Below are 17,232 nucleotides of genomic sequence, written 5' to 3'. Positions count from 1 at the left end.
GGGTGGGGTGGGATGGGTGGGGGGGGGGGAGTCCCCTTCCCAGCCTGTCAGCTCCCATTGGTTGGCCTGTACCGGAAGTGACTGCTGACACTCGGTTAAATGGAAAGAATGCCCCTTCTTGCCTCCCAGGGACCCAGCAAGCTGCCACTCTTTGCCTTTTTGTTCGACGTAAGGAGCTTGGGGATCGCAGCTGGGTGCCAAAGGAAGGCCAGGATTATCCCCATAGCCCGTCCTCCCAATAAACTAAAACCCAAGTAGGAGCCCGGAAACAAATACAGCTTCTAAATACCCCGACTGCTCCCCCATCTCTGACCTCCCCCGTTTGCGCCCCCCTCCTCCAACGCACCCAAATCCGGGGTCAAGCCGCTGGGCGAGTTAGGTACCCCGCAGCTTCAGGTGGGCTGCGCGCTAGGCGCCGTGGCCTGGGCCATAACCTCCCCAGTTCCTCTCCCAGCTCTGGCCCGAGGTTTTGCAGCTCCCGTCGTCGCCCCGTTCCCCAGAATCCCTGGCCGCATTCCATCCTCCCCTCCACCCGGCCTCTCCCAGCGCCCCTGGCACAGACACGCCACACAGGTGGGGTTTGGTTTGATTATTTTTGAAGACACAAGGAATGGGGAAGAGGAGAAGACGCAGGTGGTCCTTAGGGGCCAGGTCCTGGATTGAAGTTACACAGTGAAAGGGGGTGGGGTGGGGGTGAGCAGAAGGAGTTGCTTCAGACCCTGTATCAAGAGGAGGGAGGGAGACTTGGTATACTGGGTGGGTGCGCAAGGCGGACTTGCCCGGCCTTCCCACTTGGCCTTGCCCAAGGTGCCCAGCCGCCCCCTCCTCCAGCCGGTCTGACGCGGTGCACGTCCGCCCGCCACTCCCAGCTCTGCGTGCAAGAAGAGCCGGTAGAAGGGTGTCTGTGTGTTTGTCTGCCTCCTAGGCAAAGTGAGAGCCCCCCAGTCTCTGGCCAGGTCTCCCAGCGTCTGAGCATGGAAGTGAGTTCGAAAAGTAGGGCTTCTTTCCAAGATCCTTCCGCAAATCGCAGTCATTGCGCTAACCTGCTGAGAGAGGAAAGGTTGATTAAAACCCGAAGGGCCGCTTGGTGGCGATTTCTAGGAAATCGGAGGTCGCTGGTGTCTCATCCGAAGGGAATCCAAGGTCTAGAGGCAATTTGCTTGCCAGAAGGAACTTTGGGACCCTGTTATGTGTAAATTCAAATAGCAACGTAACCCAATTTTCTCAGCCAGTGGATAATCCTGAGAGAAATTACTACAAAGAGCAGAATCTGACAGTAATTGCTGGAGGCTGCCTGCTGCTTGGGGGATGTCCCTTTGTGGGGTGAAATTCCCTTTTGCCAGGCACAGCCAGGGGCAGGAGACGCTGATTGGCAGTCACCCCCTACTGGAGGTGAGCTCTGGGGGGTGCGTGCTCTCCGGGGACAGCACCAGGCCTGGGCTACACGCCCCAGGGGTTTTAGTGGGTCTTGGGCCAGGCTACCAGCTGGACTTAAGCACTGGCCTCAACCCAATTGCATGCATCTGGCCTGTCCCCTCAGACTTCTTGGAAAGCCCTGGTTCCTGCCCAGCCCCAGCAAAACTCTTGGTAGAAGCACGGCAGGGGCCAGCTGGCCTCCTCTGAAGGGCAGGGAGGGGACACGGGTGTCTGAGCCAGAAGGTCACGATGGTGCCCACCTGGCCCATTCGGCAGAACACGGGCCACCAGGGCAGAGAGCCAGGTTGTCCATCTTTTCCATGACTTTCTAAGCGATCCTAGGTAAGTTACTGTCTCATCCTGAGCCTCTGACTGTTATTTGGTTTTAAAAGGAGGGGGGACCAGTACTTTTATTTCTAAGCTGCTGTTTCAAGGAGAGCTGTGGGACAGTCCCGCTCTGGATCTGAATACAGGCATGCCCGAGAGGCAGAGAGGCCCTGCGCTGGCTGGGCAGCAGGGCAGGCAGGTGTCTTTGGGGCAGACACACCCAGCGCCGCTGGGGACCCACTACCTTCTGCTCCAGACGGGTACTGGCAGTGCACTGCGGGCTCCCTCCGCCGCGGGCACGGCGCACAGTTCATCAGCAGCCCCTGCGGGGCAAACGGGCGGTTTCCAAAGGCTTTGGCTACGCGGGAAGACTCTTCGCACACGGAGTCTCTGGGGACGGCGGGTCGGCCGCCCGCGCCTGCAGGCTGTCCCAGTATCAGACGGCACTCGGGACTTCGCGGCCTGGGAGGGGATGGCGTTGCACCTTCGACCGCACCGGCGGCCGCAGTGTGCGCCAGAGACCAGATGCGCGGTTTCTCGCTGCAGGCGTAGTGCATGGTCAACCTGGGGCCCCCCGGCTCGGCCCGCAGGAAGTCAGCTTCTCCCGACCCCGGGGACTCCGGGAATGCAAAGGGGCGCGCCGCCGGGCCGCACTCCCTGCGCTCCAGCCGGGCCTCCCGAGGGGTGACGCAGGGCGCGGGCAGCGACTGCAAGTCTTTCTGGAACTCAGCCAGCCTGTCCGTAGCTGTGGCCACTGCCTCTTCTTCGGCCTCCTCCTCCTCCTCTTCCTCCAGGTCTTCCAGGTCACTCAGCCGAAGCCCTCGAGCCTCCTGGCTTGCAGTACCATCTGCAGGAAATCAGGAGCGAGTGAGAAAAGCCCCAGGCCCCAAGGGAAATCCGCGGGAGTGCCCATCCCGGAGAAGCTTTTAGCAAGATCGCTCTGCACTTAGGGCATTCTTGGCGTTATTCACCAGGCTGGCCAAACCGGCTCTTACAGTTGCCCCAGGGCTCGGGCTTGCCCCCTGGGAAAGAATGGAGGCCCTAGCCCTGCTCCCTCTCCTTGGAAGACTCCTCCTTTCAGGTGGAAGGAAACCACCACTTTTCACCGCCTGAGACCTGGATCGAAGTTTCCCCATCATAAAACAAGCAGACACCCAAGAGGACTCCCCCCCCAACCCCGCACCCAATTTCAACACCCACAGGTAGCTGGTGTGTATTACTTAATACAGCAAATATTTACTGAGTGCCATCTATGTGCCAGACTTCATTAGGCATTTAGGTGTTAGGAATTTAGGGAATACAGCAGCGAATAAGAGTTTTTAGTGGAGCTGCTGTTCCCCAAGGGGTAGACAGATCTCCAGTGATAAGTATGGCAAACAAAATACAATAGGCTGATGTGATAGAAATAACTGGGGAGCTAAATTAGCCTGGGAGGCCAGAAGCCCTGGGTGGCCAGGAGAGGCTGTTTCCAGCCCACACTTCACAAGTCAGAAAAAGCCAGTCTCATAGGGAATTCCAAGCAGAGGGAACTGCCCAGGCAAAGGCCCAGAAGTTTGGGGGGGGGGGTGGGCACAAGTGCAAGGGTAAGTAAAGGAGTGCCGCCCTAAAAGTTATTCCACCAGGCGGCTGCAAAAGTGCAGTGGGCCTGATAGATGGCTGGAAAAACCCTAAGACAGAGTGGTGAGCATTTTTGGTACCTTTGGTGTCACTGTTCAGGCAGCCCAGGGACTCCTCTGCTCCACTCTCTGCCTTCCTCTCCTCCCCGCCTTTGTTCTTGGGCGCCCAAGTCATCTTGTTCTCCTTCTTGAGGCGCCGGCGCGCGTTGGCGAACCAGGTGGACACCTGGGTGAGTGTCATCTTGGTGATGATGGCCAGCATGATTTTCTCGCCCTTGGTGGGGTAGGGGTTCTTGCGGTGCTCATTGAGCCAGGCCTTCAGCGTGCTCGTGGTCTCCCGGGTGGCGTTCTTCCGCCGGCCCGTGCCACTCAACTCCACTGCTCCGTACCTGGTGGGGGAGAACCTGGCTCACAGTTCTGAGTCTGAGAACCTGGGGCTGCAGGCAGGAGACAGTCTGAGGCATGGAAATGAGGTTCAGCTTTCCTCCCTCCTCATGCACCCCCCCTCCTTCCCAGGCTCTTCCCAGGTGGGCCTGCGGCAGAGGAGGGGGGAAGGGCTTGCAAGGCCAGCTACCCGTGCACCCCGTGCCTTACCGGTCATACTGGTACTGCCCCAGAGTCGGCTCATAGGGATAATAGGCTCCTGGTTGTGCCAGGCCAGGTGTGAAATTCCCTGCAGCCTCTTTAAATTCATACTGCGGATTCTGGTGGGGGCAGTGTGGGAAGAGAGAATTCAGGACAACGTTTGGGGAAGAGGCTGGGTGGTAGAGTTGCTAAGGGTGTGAACCCTGGAGTAAAAATCTGGTTCAAATCCCAGGACCACCACTCCCATTGGCTTTGTGATCTTGGGCACAGTTGTTTACCCGCTCTATGCCTCAGTTTCCCCGTGGTAACTGGGAATAACAATAGAACCTGTAAGGTATTGAAGAAGAGCACTTGGCAGAATTCCGGTTGCAGACGAGGCAGTAGTTAAATATTAGCTCTTACTAGTACTGTTACCGCTCCTGACTCCTCCCCAACCCCCACCCTGCCAGCTGGGGAACTTCCCTGCCTTACTCTCCTTCCAGAACTATTCCCTGGCCCTTTGTATCTTTGGGACTTTGGGCAAGGTATTTGAAGCCCTCTGCATCTCAACATCCTCATCCGTAAACTGAGACCTGCCTACCTCACAGAATGAATAGAAGCACAGATGTTTTTTAATCAGAATGGTGTTCTGCAAAGTGTAAAATGCTGTAAAGATGTGGTCCCCCCACTCCCCGCCCTCCCCTCCCCTCCCCTCCTGCACTGCTATACACAATCCTACCCATTTCCTTCCCTCGGACTTTTGCCTCCTTCCTAGATTTTCCCTGGAAATGTCACACTGAGTTTCCCCTTTTGCTGCAGTTCATGCCCCCAGGCCGGATGGGTCCTGGCGCCCAGACTCAGGCTTGAGCGGTATACTCACCAGCGCCCCGTACAGCGCGGGCGGCTCTGGGCTGTAGGGCAGGTAGCCTGGGTAGCTCGGGGCCGCGGCGGCGGCTGCGTATGGGGCTCCATAGATGCCCAAGGCCGCGCCGAGCTCCGGCCGCGCACTGCCCAGCAGCCGACCATCGTAGGATGCGCAGCAGAGGGCGGCCGCCGGGGTGGAGCCTGAGGCCACATCTGGGACGGAGCGCCGGGCGGATTCGCAGCAAGTGGCACTGGAACTTGCAGACACCAGAAACTATGGGGGAGAGAGAGGTGCACTGCCGGATGACTCCCCCATTCCACATTAACTACATGCCCCCGTGTGCGGAGCATTCTGCTGGGATGGGAATTATCTGAAGACGCAATTTATCCAAACTGCCCTTATAGATACTCCTAAAACGTGGCTGAGGCTCCAGAGTCCCAGGGGTGCAGGCGGCGGAAATGTTCCGAAACGCGAATTACAGGAGCCCAACCCTGCTGGTTCCTTCGCGGACCCCTCCTCCCGCCCCCATCATAGGGATCCTACAAAGACAGAGCTAAAAGTTAGCCTTAGAGAGCAGCATCACGTCTTGCTCCTGTTCCCATTTTATAGATAGGGAATGAGGACCAGGGAGACTTGTCCAAGATCACAAGGCGGGTCAGAGGTCAAGGTGGAACCAGACCCCAGAATCTGGGCAGAAGCAGAAGAACAGTGGTGGGTGTCCCCAGAATTTTCCCAGGAAACCCTTGTCACTGCACGACACCCACCCTAATCTGTAAAAAAAAAAAAAAAATCGAAGGAACCGGAAGCAGAGAGCTTGGACCCACTCAGAGAAGGGAGAGAGGATAAGAACATTAGTCTACAAGCAAACAACTGAAAAAAGATGAGGTGGGCTCTCGTGGTCACGGCGGATATCTGTACGATGAGGCGGCCTGTCTGGAAGATCTCGAGATCCCACCCACCTCGACGACAGAGCGTGTGGTCGGTGCCCAAGTTTCGGGTCACACGATTTTCCAGCTTGCACTGGGGGAGTGGAACGTTCTCTGCCAGAGATTGGGGGTGTTGGAGGGGTCTGTGGTACATCGTATCTGCTCAGTCTGGCTTCCCCCGGAGTCTCTTGCGAAAGGAGGGCGCTCAGCGGTGGGCGCCTGCACTGGGCACCCCCTCCCCCAGTCTGCCCCCATCCCCCATGGAGGCACTTCTTACCTGGGAAGCGCCGCTGTACGGGTGTCCAAAGTGCGGGAAGGACATGGTGGCTGTCCCTGGACCGCTTCCTTCTTCTCTTGCGAGTTCCCGCCTCAGCCCCGCGATTCTGCGCCTCCAGCTGCGCGCCGCCTCGGTTCCTTACGCGGCTGCGGGTGCCCAGCGCCGGGTCCTCCGCCCGCTTGGCACGACTGGAGGCAGAGCCGAGGGCAGTCCGGCTGCCGAGCCCTGCGCTCCAGAAGGCGCCCCTCCGGCCCGCGTGGTCCGGAAGACAGAAGGGCCCATGGATGGGCAAGGAAAGGGAGAGGATGCGGGTTCCCAAAGTCGCGCGGTGGCGAGGCAAGGTGAGGCGCGGCGCGGGGCTGTGCGGCTCCCGAGGTGTCCCAGTCCAAGGTGGCCAGAGGCTCAATGTGACGTCACGGTAATCCCGGGCCGCCAGGCGGGCCCCCGGGCCCTGGGGGCCCGGGCCACCAAGCGTGCCAAGCGCAGCCAGCCCGTGCGCGCGCGCGCACTCTCACCCACACTCACACTTGTTCCGGGAGGTTTGTGCAGCTGGTGAGGAACGTCAAAGACCCCGACCCTCTCTGCTGGGCGCTGGATCCTACCCCTTTTAGCCTTAAGCTCACGCGCGCGCGCACACAGACAATCTCTCCAAATTACCCGGGAGAAGTAGGAGAAACGCCTCCCTCTGTGCCGCGCAGGCCCCGGGCGCAGCTCGTTTACCTCCTCCCCTGCGGCCGGGAGGAGGAGAGAAGCGAGCCGGGCCGTGAGGGGGGGAGAGAATACAAAAGGAGATAAGAGAAAAAAGAGGAGAAAAGTGGGGGAGAAAGGCAGGAGGGAGAAGGAGGAGGGAAGAGGAGAGAGATGAGGAGTCTAAGTGAACAGAGCCGCGCGGGGGAGGGGAGGGAACAGGGGTGGGCGCATGCTGGGCGGAGGTTGAACACGGGCAGGTGGAGGAGAGCGGCGACTCGGGGGAGAAGCTTCCAGCCCGGCTCCCCCGCCCCTCCGCTGCGGGAAAGTTTGCTCTCGCCACTGGCCCCGCACTCGTTGGGGCCGAGCCCGGGCAGCGTCGGTGGGTCCCACTGGCCCGCCCGTCTTTGTCCTCCGAAATCTGGTTCTCTACCCCAGCCTCCCCAGGACTCTAGCTAGATCCAGGCTCTCCGAGCCCTGGTCTTTGCCAGGGCCTCGACGCTGGGGCTCCTCGGCAGCCTTTTGGCCCTCGAACAGGCCGAATAGCGCCCCTCGAGGCCAAGGTTCAGTTCCCCTCGGACTCCGCCTGGAGACGCGCTCAGTCTGACCCTTGGCCTCTGCAAGCGCCGGAGGAACACCCCTAGGCATCTCCTCCGTAGGCGAGGCTTGGCCGCTTCTGCGCACCGACCGCTGTGTCCACGGGGGAGCCGGGGAGCCACAGGAAGGCGCCGGGGCCGAGCTGCAGCCGCTGTGCTCCTCTGGGGGTGGCGCTGGCGAGCCGCGCTTCAGCGCGCCGGGACCGCGGCCCCTGCCCAGCGCTCCGCCGCCACGCCGCGGGGTTGGGCCCGGCGATCTGACCATCCCCCTCCATCCCAGGGGTCCTCAAAGGGGCCCTGAGAGGCGGAGGAGCTCGTCTGTGCCGAAAGGGGGCTGCGTCCTCTAGGCCTGGCCCCGGACCCGCGGCGGCTAGTTTGTGAGCATTGTAAATTCTGCGCACCCGAAGGCTCAATCCCCCAGGCCCTGAGCCTAAAGGGCCGCAAACCCGCGACGTTGGGGTCGGGGGCCTGGGGGTGGTGAAAGGGGGCGTCCAGTGTAATGGGAGGAGGTCTTCGGGGGATGCTGCCGATATCCGAGTGGAACTCAGGCTTTAGGGTTGGCAGGCCAGAAACCTCAGAAAGTCTCCCCTTTCACTCACAGGGTCAGGGCACTTTAGAATTTACAAAACGCACTCCCAGGTCCTCGCTGCACCTTCCCGCAGGAATCTGGGGGGATTGGTTCGAGGGCCCCGTTGTATTTTCTAGCTGAAACGTGAGAGCGAGTGGCCCAGAGGTCAGGAACGACCGGGGTCTCGGCCCTGAGTTTTGGCAAGGCGAGGAGGAAGCCCAGCGACCAAGCACAGTCTAGGGCCCTGGCCCAGGATTCCTGGCCTTGAGTTTTCCTCTGGAAACTTGCAGAGGCCCCGAAGCCAACTGCCTCTTTTGGAACAACGTTGGCTACCCCCGCCCCACCCCAGGACCAACGTTGCAGAACGCGCCAGGCTCTGCAGAAGTTGCAAACAGCATCCTCAGCCTGAGATGAATGATAGGAGGACAAGCTTCATTCCAAATACTAAGGAACCCAGCGAGGTTTCCTGGCTGCGGCTGCTGAGTGTCCTTACCTTGGAGAAAACTTGCCTTCAACCCGGGAAACTCCCAGTTAGAAAAAGAATTATCGTTATCGCCGGATTGATTTAGTGATAAAAAGGCCCCGTAATAGATAGATCCCTTGATTTTTCAAAATGCACTTTGGAGACATCCACACATTTACAGCTTGGATACATCTAAGCTATTTTTTTTAAGTAAGAATTGGAGAGAATTCATTAAATTAGTCCCTTGGGGAAGATTACTGCTAATTAATTAATTGCAAACATTTCCAGAGGGAAGGTATGTCAATTGTAAAGTAATAAAATTAGATAGTTGAAATACTTACTCAGCAACTTTGATTGCCCATTCGTTCCTAAGCAGATTTTTTTTTTTTTTTATGACAGAAAAATGGGATGGTGATGAAGAAAAAGCATTAGCTATGTCCCCTGGCAATCTGGTTGCAAAGGAGAAGCTACCATATAGAATGTATTGATTTTTTGCTGATTTATAAGACCTCCGTGGTATCAATGCTGTGTGCAGGGCCTCCAGGCCTACCTCTTGTCTTTGCTCTCTAGGATTAGAGAAAAAGCAACAAGATTTTTCAAGAGGAAAAACAAAAAGAGAGAGAGAGAGGAGAAGCAGTAGAGAAGTAAACTGGGAAGGGCTATGATGGTTCCTGGGTGTTTTTCTTCTTATGTAGAAAAGGAAAACAAATGAAAGAGCAGGTTTCATGTGAAGGCAGCTTTCTGTTGTCTTCAAAGTTACTTTCCAGTATCACAGTGTCTTGGGGAGGAAGGCTGCCACTTCCAGGCGTGGGAGACCTTGATTTCTTCTTTCTTTCTCGGGGAGACGCTAGCAAACTTAGCTGGTACCCCTGGGGTTTGATTGTGACCACCTGGAGCATGAAATGGGGTTCCCTAAAAACAGTTCGAATGAAGTGTGTCCTCTTCCCATTATTTTCAGAGCCTCATCACAAAACAGAGCCAGTGAGTTAAACCAATATGGACCTTTGTCTGCCAGAGACCTCAGGTAAAGACAAGTCTTTCTTGGAAAGTCTGGTTCGAGGAAGGGGCCATGGAATCTGTTCTCATCCTCCTGGCTGTGGACAGGCACTCACTTTGGCAGCTGAGTGCTCTGGCTTTTCATTGCTTTGTTTAGCCTTGATTAATTTAGCTTTGGGAAAAATGCCCAATTGTGTGTGTATCCGCCTGGAGTTGTACTGAAGTGAGGAGGCAAACTTAGGACGTGCAGACCCTCCCAGTTATATTTGAGGGAGTCATTCCACCCAAAGTATTTCATACGAATGGTACAGATCTCTTGTTGCATTATGCGCATGCCTTGAAATTTCGTCTAGGTGCTCATTAAAACAAATATGAATAAAGTAAATAGAGGCCTTTTTGGAGCATGGAGAGTACTTATCCACATTGTTTATTTGAAGTTCATGTTGCCTCAATTTAATTCACTGAAGGTCTTGAGCAGGCAGAGTAAAGGATGTGTCTTTGAGCAAGAAAGAGACTCTTAATGATAGAGAACAAACTGGTGGTTACCAGAGAGGGGTGGGTGGGCGCGGGGGAAATAGGTGACCGGGTGTTGAAGGAATGCACCTGCTGTGATGAGCGCTGGTGCCGTATGGAACTGCAGGCTCTCTAGACTGTACCCCTGAAACTAATAGCACACTGTATGTGAACTAATTGGAATTAAAATAAAAACTTAAAAAAAAAGGATGTGTCTCTGACAATAAACTTGGATCCAGCACACACACACACACGAATCCTATTGTATTTTTTGGGGTTAAATAACCCTCATTTCCTGATGTTTTATAAAGACAGCAGATTTTACAGGGGGCAGGGGTGAATAACAACCCAGAAACGCCCCAAATCAAGTTCCATTGCCTCAAACCACAGATGGAATGTGCGAGTCTATGGGCATGGTAACATAGATGAAAATGCGCTAAATTATATTTTTTAAGTATGGATTTTTTTTTTTTTTAGTGGCTGTTTTTGAACTGGGAAGAATGAAATTTCCTCAAATCTATGCATGAATGGACAAGTGCATCTGGACGGACTCATTTATAATTTATACTGATCAGTCACCGCAGGTCTCCCCGAGTAAAGCCGAAATGAACACTAATTGTTCTGACGGAAGTAGTGTGCGTGGCCTCTGATTGTGAAAGGCAGTGAGTCCCTGCCTGGCCTGAGTGCGTACTGGCAACAGCAGGCTGGGTATCAGGAGCAAAAAATAAAAAGGCAATCGTTCCCAGATGAGGATGTTGATGTCATTTGTCGGGAAGGTGGCAAATAGAAAGAGTGAATTTCTGAACAAAGTAAAACAATGAGATCTAATGCAGAGGTCTTGGTGTCTCAGCAAAGCAGGTACAAACCTGAGCGTAGCATTAAAAATCATAGCTTGTCAATAATAAAATTCCTTTGCATTCCTAGTGTGCTTGGGGAGCTATCTGAAACACCTCTGCTTTATCTGTTTTAAGGCTCAGGGTAAGGAAGTTGGAGACGTGAGAAGCGAATCCAAGATCACATCACCCAGTAGATGACAGAGGAGGGACCGGAACCTGGACCGCCGGACTTTGGGTCTTTCTGCAAGAGTATTTCAAACACACATCAAGCCAGACCCGGCCAGGAGATGTGGTTAACTCAACTGGACTTGGAGAATTCACACGTAGTGCCCTGTGATGACGCAGTGAAAATGTTTAGCAGAGAAAATGTCTAAAGAGGTGCCACTGGAGGCACCCCAGTTCCGGACCTCTATGACATGCTTTTCTATCAGCCTGTATTATGAAAGCACTTACATAATAATTTGGGGGTTTTAGCAATTTGATGTGGATCATCCTTTAAAATAGAGAACAGCAAGCAGACCCAGTTGTGACTGAGAAGTATATATATAAAAAAACACACACACCCCAAGGCAAAAATAGCAACAGGAACAAGAAAAAAAAAAACCCTAAAAACTCCAGCCAAGTTTAAGGCTATCTATCTACACTGCTTTAAAAAAAAAAAAAAGGAATGGAATTTAGTTAGTGACTATTGTCGGTAGAGATCTATTTTTTTTAAAGCTTTGTTGTTGTGTCGGTAGACAGGGTGTTGGGTGCAATAAGGTCTTGCTTGCGAAGTGGTTTTTGTATATAGAAAGCCTCGATTATTTTTATCCTGTGGAGGGTAACATCTTTCTAATGATAAGCTTAAGGCATCTTGTGTTTTCACGGAATTAAAATGGAAAGTAAACAACAGATGTATGGATTTGAAAACCAGAGAACAGCTTTTGAAGACAAAGTCTAGGGTGGAAGAAACAAATGCACATAGAAAAAAAAGGACAACCTGCAAGGATCCGTTAGAATAAGATGCTATGTCTTGTCCCCCTCTGTGACAGGGCCTAGGGGTGGCCTTGAGTGAACAGTGAGGGGACAGACGCATGGCTTGGACAAACGGGGAAGGTAGCTGCCGGGATGCTGGCCCTGAGGACAGCCAGGGACTGTGAAGTCTTGCATACAGCTCTCTGACTCAAACATTCTTAACGGGCAGTGTGTAAGGGTGATATTTTGTTCTTCTTCCCCCTGAAGGATTGCATTGCTGTCGACGTGGAGGCTTCAATGAAAATATGTGCAGCTTCAAGCCATCTACATGTTTGTCCTGTGAGTGACATTCCCGTTTTCTCTTTCCCTGTGGTTTCTCCTACTTTTCAAGCCGAGCATTAGAACTGGCCAGGAGCCTTCTTTTTTTGTGCCACCTGGGGCCCACTACTTTAGGGAAGCTGGGACCATTTGTGATGTCACGTGCTGGCCATGGTAATTTACGGCAGATCTTCACAAATCAATAAAAATATGGGAAGTATATCATTTTTAAAGGGGAAAAAAAAGAGGAACACATGAGACATGCCCATTAAGGGCATAGCCGTTCTAATACCTGCCTGTCTGCTTGGGTCTGCAATTAAAAACATTCTGATCATAAATCTCCTTGCAGTCTCTTTTAATGCTTTTAACTTTCCTGAAGGTTCAAATTGGTATCCCAAAAATGTGCCAGGACTCTCACAAGGTATTTTATAGACTCATAAATAAATACGGCAATTAATCTATGCTGTATTTCTTTCATATTTGATGACAATTTATTATGGCATTCACCGATTCGGGGCACAAAAACTAATGCACTTAAAATCGGATTTCAAACCAAACATTTTATGGGAAAATATAGTATTGATCATCCATTTAAAGATATCATGAAGATGATTCATAACCTGCTGTAAAAAAAGATCTCATGAGGGTCTTACAAATGAGTGGAGAGGGGGGCGGAATAGTCTATTCATAAAACCAGAGCTATTGGATCTGTTCCTCTTGTTTTCTTCATCCATCTTCAAGTTTTCCAGCCCTGATTACTTCTGCATGTTGCTGTTTTCTAAGAAAAATCTCCTTCCATGACATTTTTCATAGTGACAGAAGTTGTGGAATTTTGCAGTGAATATTCTCTATTGCAACGTTCTGTTGAAATTCTGTCTGCAGGAAGAGTTTCACAGGCCACTGAGATGATTCTCTTATTTTGGGGTCAAGGCTATTTGCGTTCCCCCCCCACCCCCGCCATCGCATGAGTTGTTATTGACAGACTGTGGTGGCTCTAAGCCATCTGGCGACCCCTGATCATCCACGGTCCTCATGTAGTATGGCGGGGGGGGGGGGGGGGCGACGCAAATAGCCTTGACCCCTAAATAAGAGAATCATCTCAGTGGCCTGTGAAACTCTTCTGTGCACACACAGTACAAGGTGCCAGTGAGGACAGAAGAAAATCCGAGGCTGCTGGCCCTTCTGTTCAATTAGCACTACTCTGTTCCATCTAGGAAGAACAACACATACCGTTTATTAAACAGCTGTGTATCGAGTGGCTACTAAATGCTGGACATAGTTCTAGGAGACAAGGTTGGGCACTGAACAAAAAATTTTCCTGCCTTCACGCAGGTGACTTTCTAAGGAGTTAAATATTTTCAAGACATCTGGACATCATGCATTGCTAGAGAAATGTGGATTTAGTGGTCAGCAAGGCAATGAAAATCTTTGACCCCGTGGGATTGATGGTTTAGCTATCATGTCTGTCTGAAATTAGATATTATTTGTTGCATTTTATAGATGTCGAAGCCTAAGAGAGCTTCCCTTGCCTGGTGTCAGAGAGCTAGTATTGAAAATCTGGGGTCTGGACTCAGGCTGCTGGGGGCAAAGTCGTGGGCGAACAGTGAGTCTCAGAGTAGATGCTTAATTGTCGGGATGCGGTTTCAAGAAATAACCACCTCACCTAACATGTCATTGATCCGAGCTGCCGTGGCTCTTGTCTCTCATATGGTTTGCTCCTCTTACCCTTCGATGTCTACACAATACCACATATCTGGATAGAAATGAAAAAAAAAAATGGGGGCAGCCAGGCAGACGTTTTGGTCTTTTGGACATGAACACCTAGAATTCTCAGCTGATATTTTTCACCTTTGCCTTCGACTGCTGACTGGGGCCATATAGAATATCTGAACGACTGGGAAAATGCGTCTTATAAATATTGGTTGATGGAAATGGAATGGAATACAGCTGGCTGCAACTTTAGGAATCAGTGACTCAGTTGCTTCAAATCTACCCACATTCCTGGCTAATGCAGTATACGGTCATAACTTGCTCTCTCCCGTTTTCCCAGACACGCTGGGGGGTGGAATAGGTATGTTTTCTTACCCTCTTCCCACAGACGAGCAATTGGGTTTCAGAGGGATTAAGCCATTGGCTCAGGTGACATAACTGATTAGCATTTGAGGCAACCCAGGAACCCCTGGGTCTCTGGACTGCTGTGTGGTCCGCTTATGGGCTCCAGCACCTTTGGCAAGAAAGCCCCGAGTCTGACCTTGGAGTTCCATACAGGCTTTGGGAGGTGTAGCCGGCAGGTATTCCTGTCTCTGGGATGGTCACACATTGCTCTTTCATTTTGGTTTTGTGATTGGATTCCATAATAAATCCATCAACAGGACCTTGGTGTGGGTCTCCTCGCCTGCATTTGAGAAACTGTCTGTCCCCAAGCTGGCTCGTAAGATCTTTCAGAGGGACGCCTTGGTCTGTTCCGGGCCCACACTGCTTTGAGTCTGTGGAGATGGGGGCCTTAGACACAGTGTCTGTGTTGTGGTGGAGAGAAAATGGACTTGACGGAGACAGCATGAAATACACGAGCAGAGCAGGATTAGACTGTCAGGGTAGACCAGAGAACGTAAACCATTTCCTATGCCACTCTCCAGCTCAAGGGCAGGGGCAGAGCAAAGGGGAAACCTGCAACTATAATTATGAAATATAAATTTATACATATAGAAAGGGGAAGGCTGAGAGTGGATGTTAGCCACTAAAACTCCTTTTACATTATAAACACCACAGGGATATGGAAAAGCAGCATGGGGATTAAGGACATCTTTTTGCTTCGGGACTAATTTATTACTCTAGATTACGCAGTTAACGGAGGAAGGCAAAATTGATACTTGGTTGTTTCTCTGTAAAAGTTAAACATGAGTAATGGGAGGGTCCTGCCCCTGGGTTTAAATACCTGATATAGAGAGTAAGATGGCCAAGAGCTGAAGAGAGCAAGACACTGGTTTGAGAGACGATGCTGGCACCCGGCCTGGAACTCCCACTGATTCTCCGGGAGGCTCTGGACCAGTCTTTCTGCCTCTGGAAGCCTCAGTTTACTCATCTGAAAAATGGAAAGCTTGAGCTCAGTGATCTATAAAGGACTCTCTCTCAGGCTTACATCTTATAGGAATCAGGTCACGCTTCCTTTTCCAGGACTCTAAAATCTCCCTGTTACCTTATAACTCTCTGGAAAGGTTTGTTTGTTTGTTTTTGTTTTTGTTTTTATCACAATGGTACATCTAAGTCTTTTGGGCACCTGTCCAGGTACACATGTCCAGCCTCACCCCCTGGGATTCTGAGCAAGCCTGCAGTGGGGCCTGGACATTTGTATTTAAGAAAAAAATATAAAATAAAAGTAAAACATGCACGTGGGAAAAAGCCAAACTACCTGTGGGTGAAATGATTGTCTGATAGCCACTCACTGCTTCTTCCTGGCTAAGCACATCCTGTTGCCATCTGGAGTCATGGCCACTTGCTCCTGGCTTTAGAGCATCTTTTGCTAGGGGAGAGGAGCATGCCATGTAAGCCAATTCTGGCTAATAAGGCGTAGAGGAAATCTGCATGGAGGATTCTGGGAAAGCATTTATTTTCGTGATAAAAGAGGTCGGAGGCAGTGGTGTCCCCCCCCCCCCCATCTTTTGAGTCCGTGAACATGGACACGGTGGTTGGAGCAGCAGTATTCATCCATTCATTGGTTCAACATGTGTTTATTGAGTATTTACTCTGTATCAGGTAGGATTCTAAGGTGTCGGGATACAGCTGTAAACCAAACAAAATCCCCATCCTCATAGAGCTGAAATTCTAGAGCAGAAGACAGACAATGAACAAGGGATGCAGGTAAAATACCGAAATGTGTGATGAAGATATGAGTAAGTAAGTAAATAAATAGATAAAGCAAGGAAGAGCAGTTTCCACGAGCGTGAAGCCAAGATAATCCCACAAAATAGCTCTGGTATCGGGGAGCCAATAAACCACCAGTTGGACTCCTAGTTTATGTCAGACAAATAAGCTGGTTTTGTTTGGGTCTCCGTTAATTGAGTTTTCTATTACTTACAGCTGAATAAATTCCTAAGACAGTGTGGGGGGGTGTTGCAAGAGACACATAAGTCATCTGATTATTTCATTCCCACTCTCCAGAGGCGTGGACTCCTAACAGTTTCTTGGCTGCCTTCCAGAATGTTCTATGTTAATACAAGCCATATAAGCATAAGCTATATATAAAGTCTCTCTCTTTCACAAACACACACACGTAATTAATGACAAGATAGCATGGTGGTTGAGAGCACGGATGTTAGCAACCCAGGTAGTATAGCAAGATCGATCTATCGATCTATCTATCTATCTATCTATCTATCTATCTATCTATAGATATATATATCTATAGGCTGCCCCCAGAGTGGCTCCACCCCTTGCCAGCCATGATATCTTGAACAAGTTTCTTAGTTCCTGTGTTTCAATTTCCCCATCAGTAAAATGGGGATAAGAAGCCTGCCGCATAGACTTCTGATGACTTAAGACATTCATCTGTAAACCCTGGTACATTGTAACCGCCCAGAAGTGTTAGGTACCTTCTGGACGATGAATAATATCATTGTGTTCACTTCATGATCTACTGTACAGCTTTCCAATGTGCGCATAGATATTCCTCCTTTTTTGACACCGGGGTAGGATTTCTCCGTGAGGAGGAGATCTGTATTTTTTTCCTCTGAATATCCAGGGGACATTTTGACGAGCACTCTCGGCAGAGGACCGTGTTCTAAAAAATTCTGCGTGCACACAGAGCTTTCTAACAGCAAAAGGAGACTCTGCTGAGATTGGCCTTCCTTTCTTCTCTGTTAGCCTTCCCTTTACACAGCTCGCTGTCTCCTGCTCACTCACCTGCCCCCCTCCCCCAACTGTCCACTTCCCCTTTAGCTCTGTGCAGGCCCACGCGAGCTCACGGGGCAGCATTTATGACACATTCTACTTCAACATTTAAGAACTCGATCTTTGTAGACTTTTCTCCCATGAGGCTGCATGTCTTCAGGAAGGACTTCAAAAAAAAAGGAAACGAACCCCAAAGTCTGCTTTGTACAGAGGCACCCGAGGGCTAATTTGGCAGCATTAGTCCTATGTGGGAGGAGGTATTTAAATAACAAGTAATCCAATGGGGGGCACAGACATGAAATAAATCAAATAATAATAATACAACACCCGTTAAGTGCAATGAGGGAGAATAAGCATCATGGGCAATGGGGGTAACTAATCTTAACTAATTGTGCCTTTTAGCTGTGTGCAGAAGATCAAGAA

General features: G+C 51.3%; 1 protein-coding gene across 1 annotated transcript; it reads right to left on the bottom strand.

Annotated features, from left to right (window-relative positions):
• Positions 1-708: 708 nt before the first annotated feature.
• IRX6 (iroquois homeobox 6) lies at positions 709-6,195 on the bottom strand. Its single transcript, XM_019797025.2, has 6 exons — positions 5,992-6,195; positions 4,804-5,061; positions 3,954-4,063; positions 3,441-3,748; positions 1,988-2,590; positions 709-1,043 (listed from the first exon to the last, which is right to left on the bottom strand). The coding sequence occupies exons 1-6, from the start codon at positions 6,034-6,036 to the stop codon at positions 1,039-1,041; spliced, it is 1,329 nt and encodes a 442-aa protein (XP_019652584.2). The 5' UTR covers positions 6,037-6,195; the 3' UTR covers positions 709-1,038.
• Between the last annotated feature and the right edge of the window lie 11,037 nt (positions 6,196-17,232).

Source organism: Ailuropoda melanoleuca, chromosome 12 (assembly GCF_002007445.2).
Source record: "Ailuropoda melanoleuca isolate Jingjing chromosome 12, ASM200744v2, whole genome shotgun sequence".
NCBI lineage: Eukaryota > Metazoa > Chordata > Mammalia > Carnivora > Ursidae > Ailuropoda > Ailuropoda melanoleuca.
Note: the sequence above shows the minus strand (reverse complement) of the source record. Positions and strands in the feature narration are given on the sequence as shown.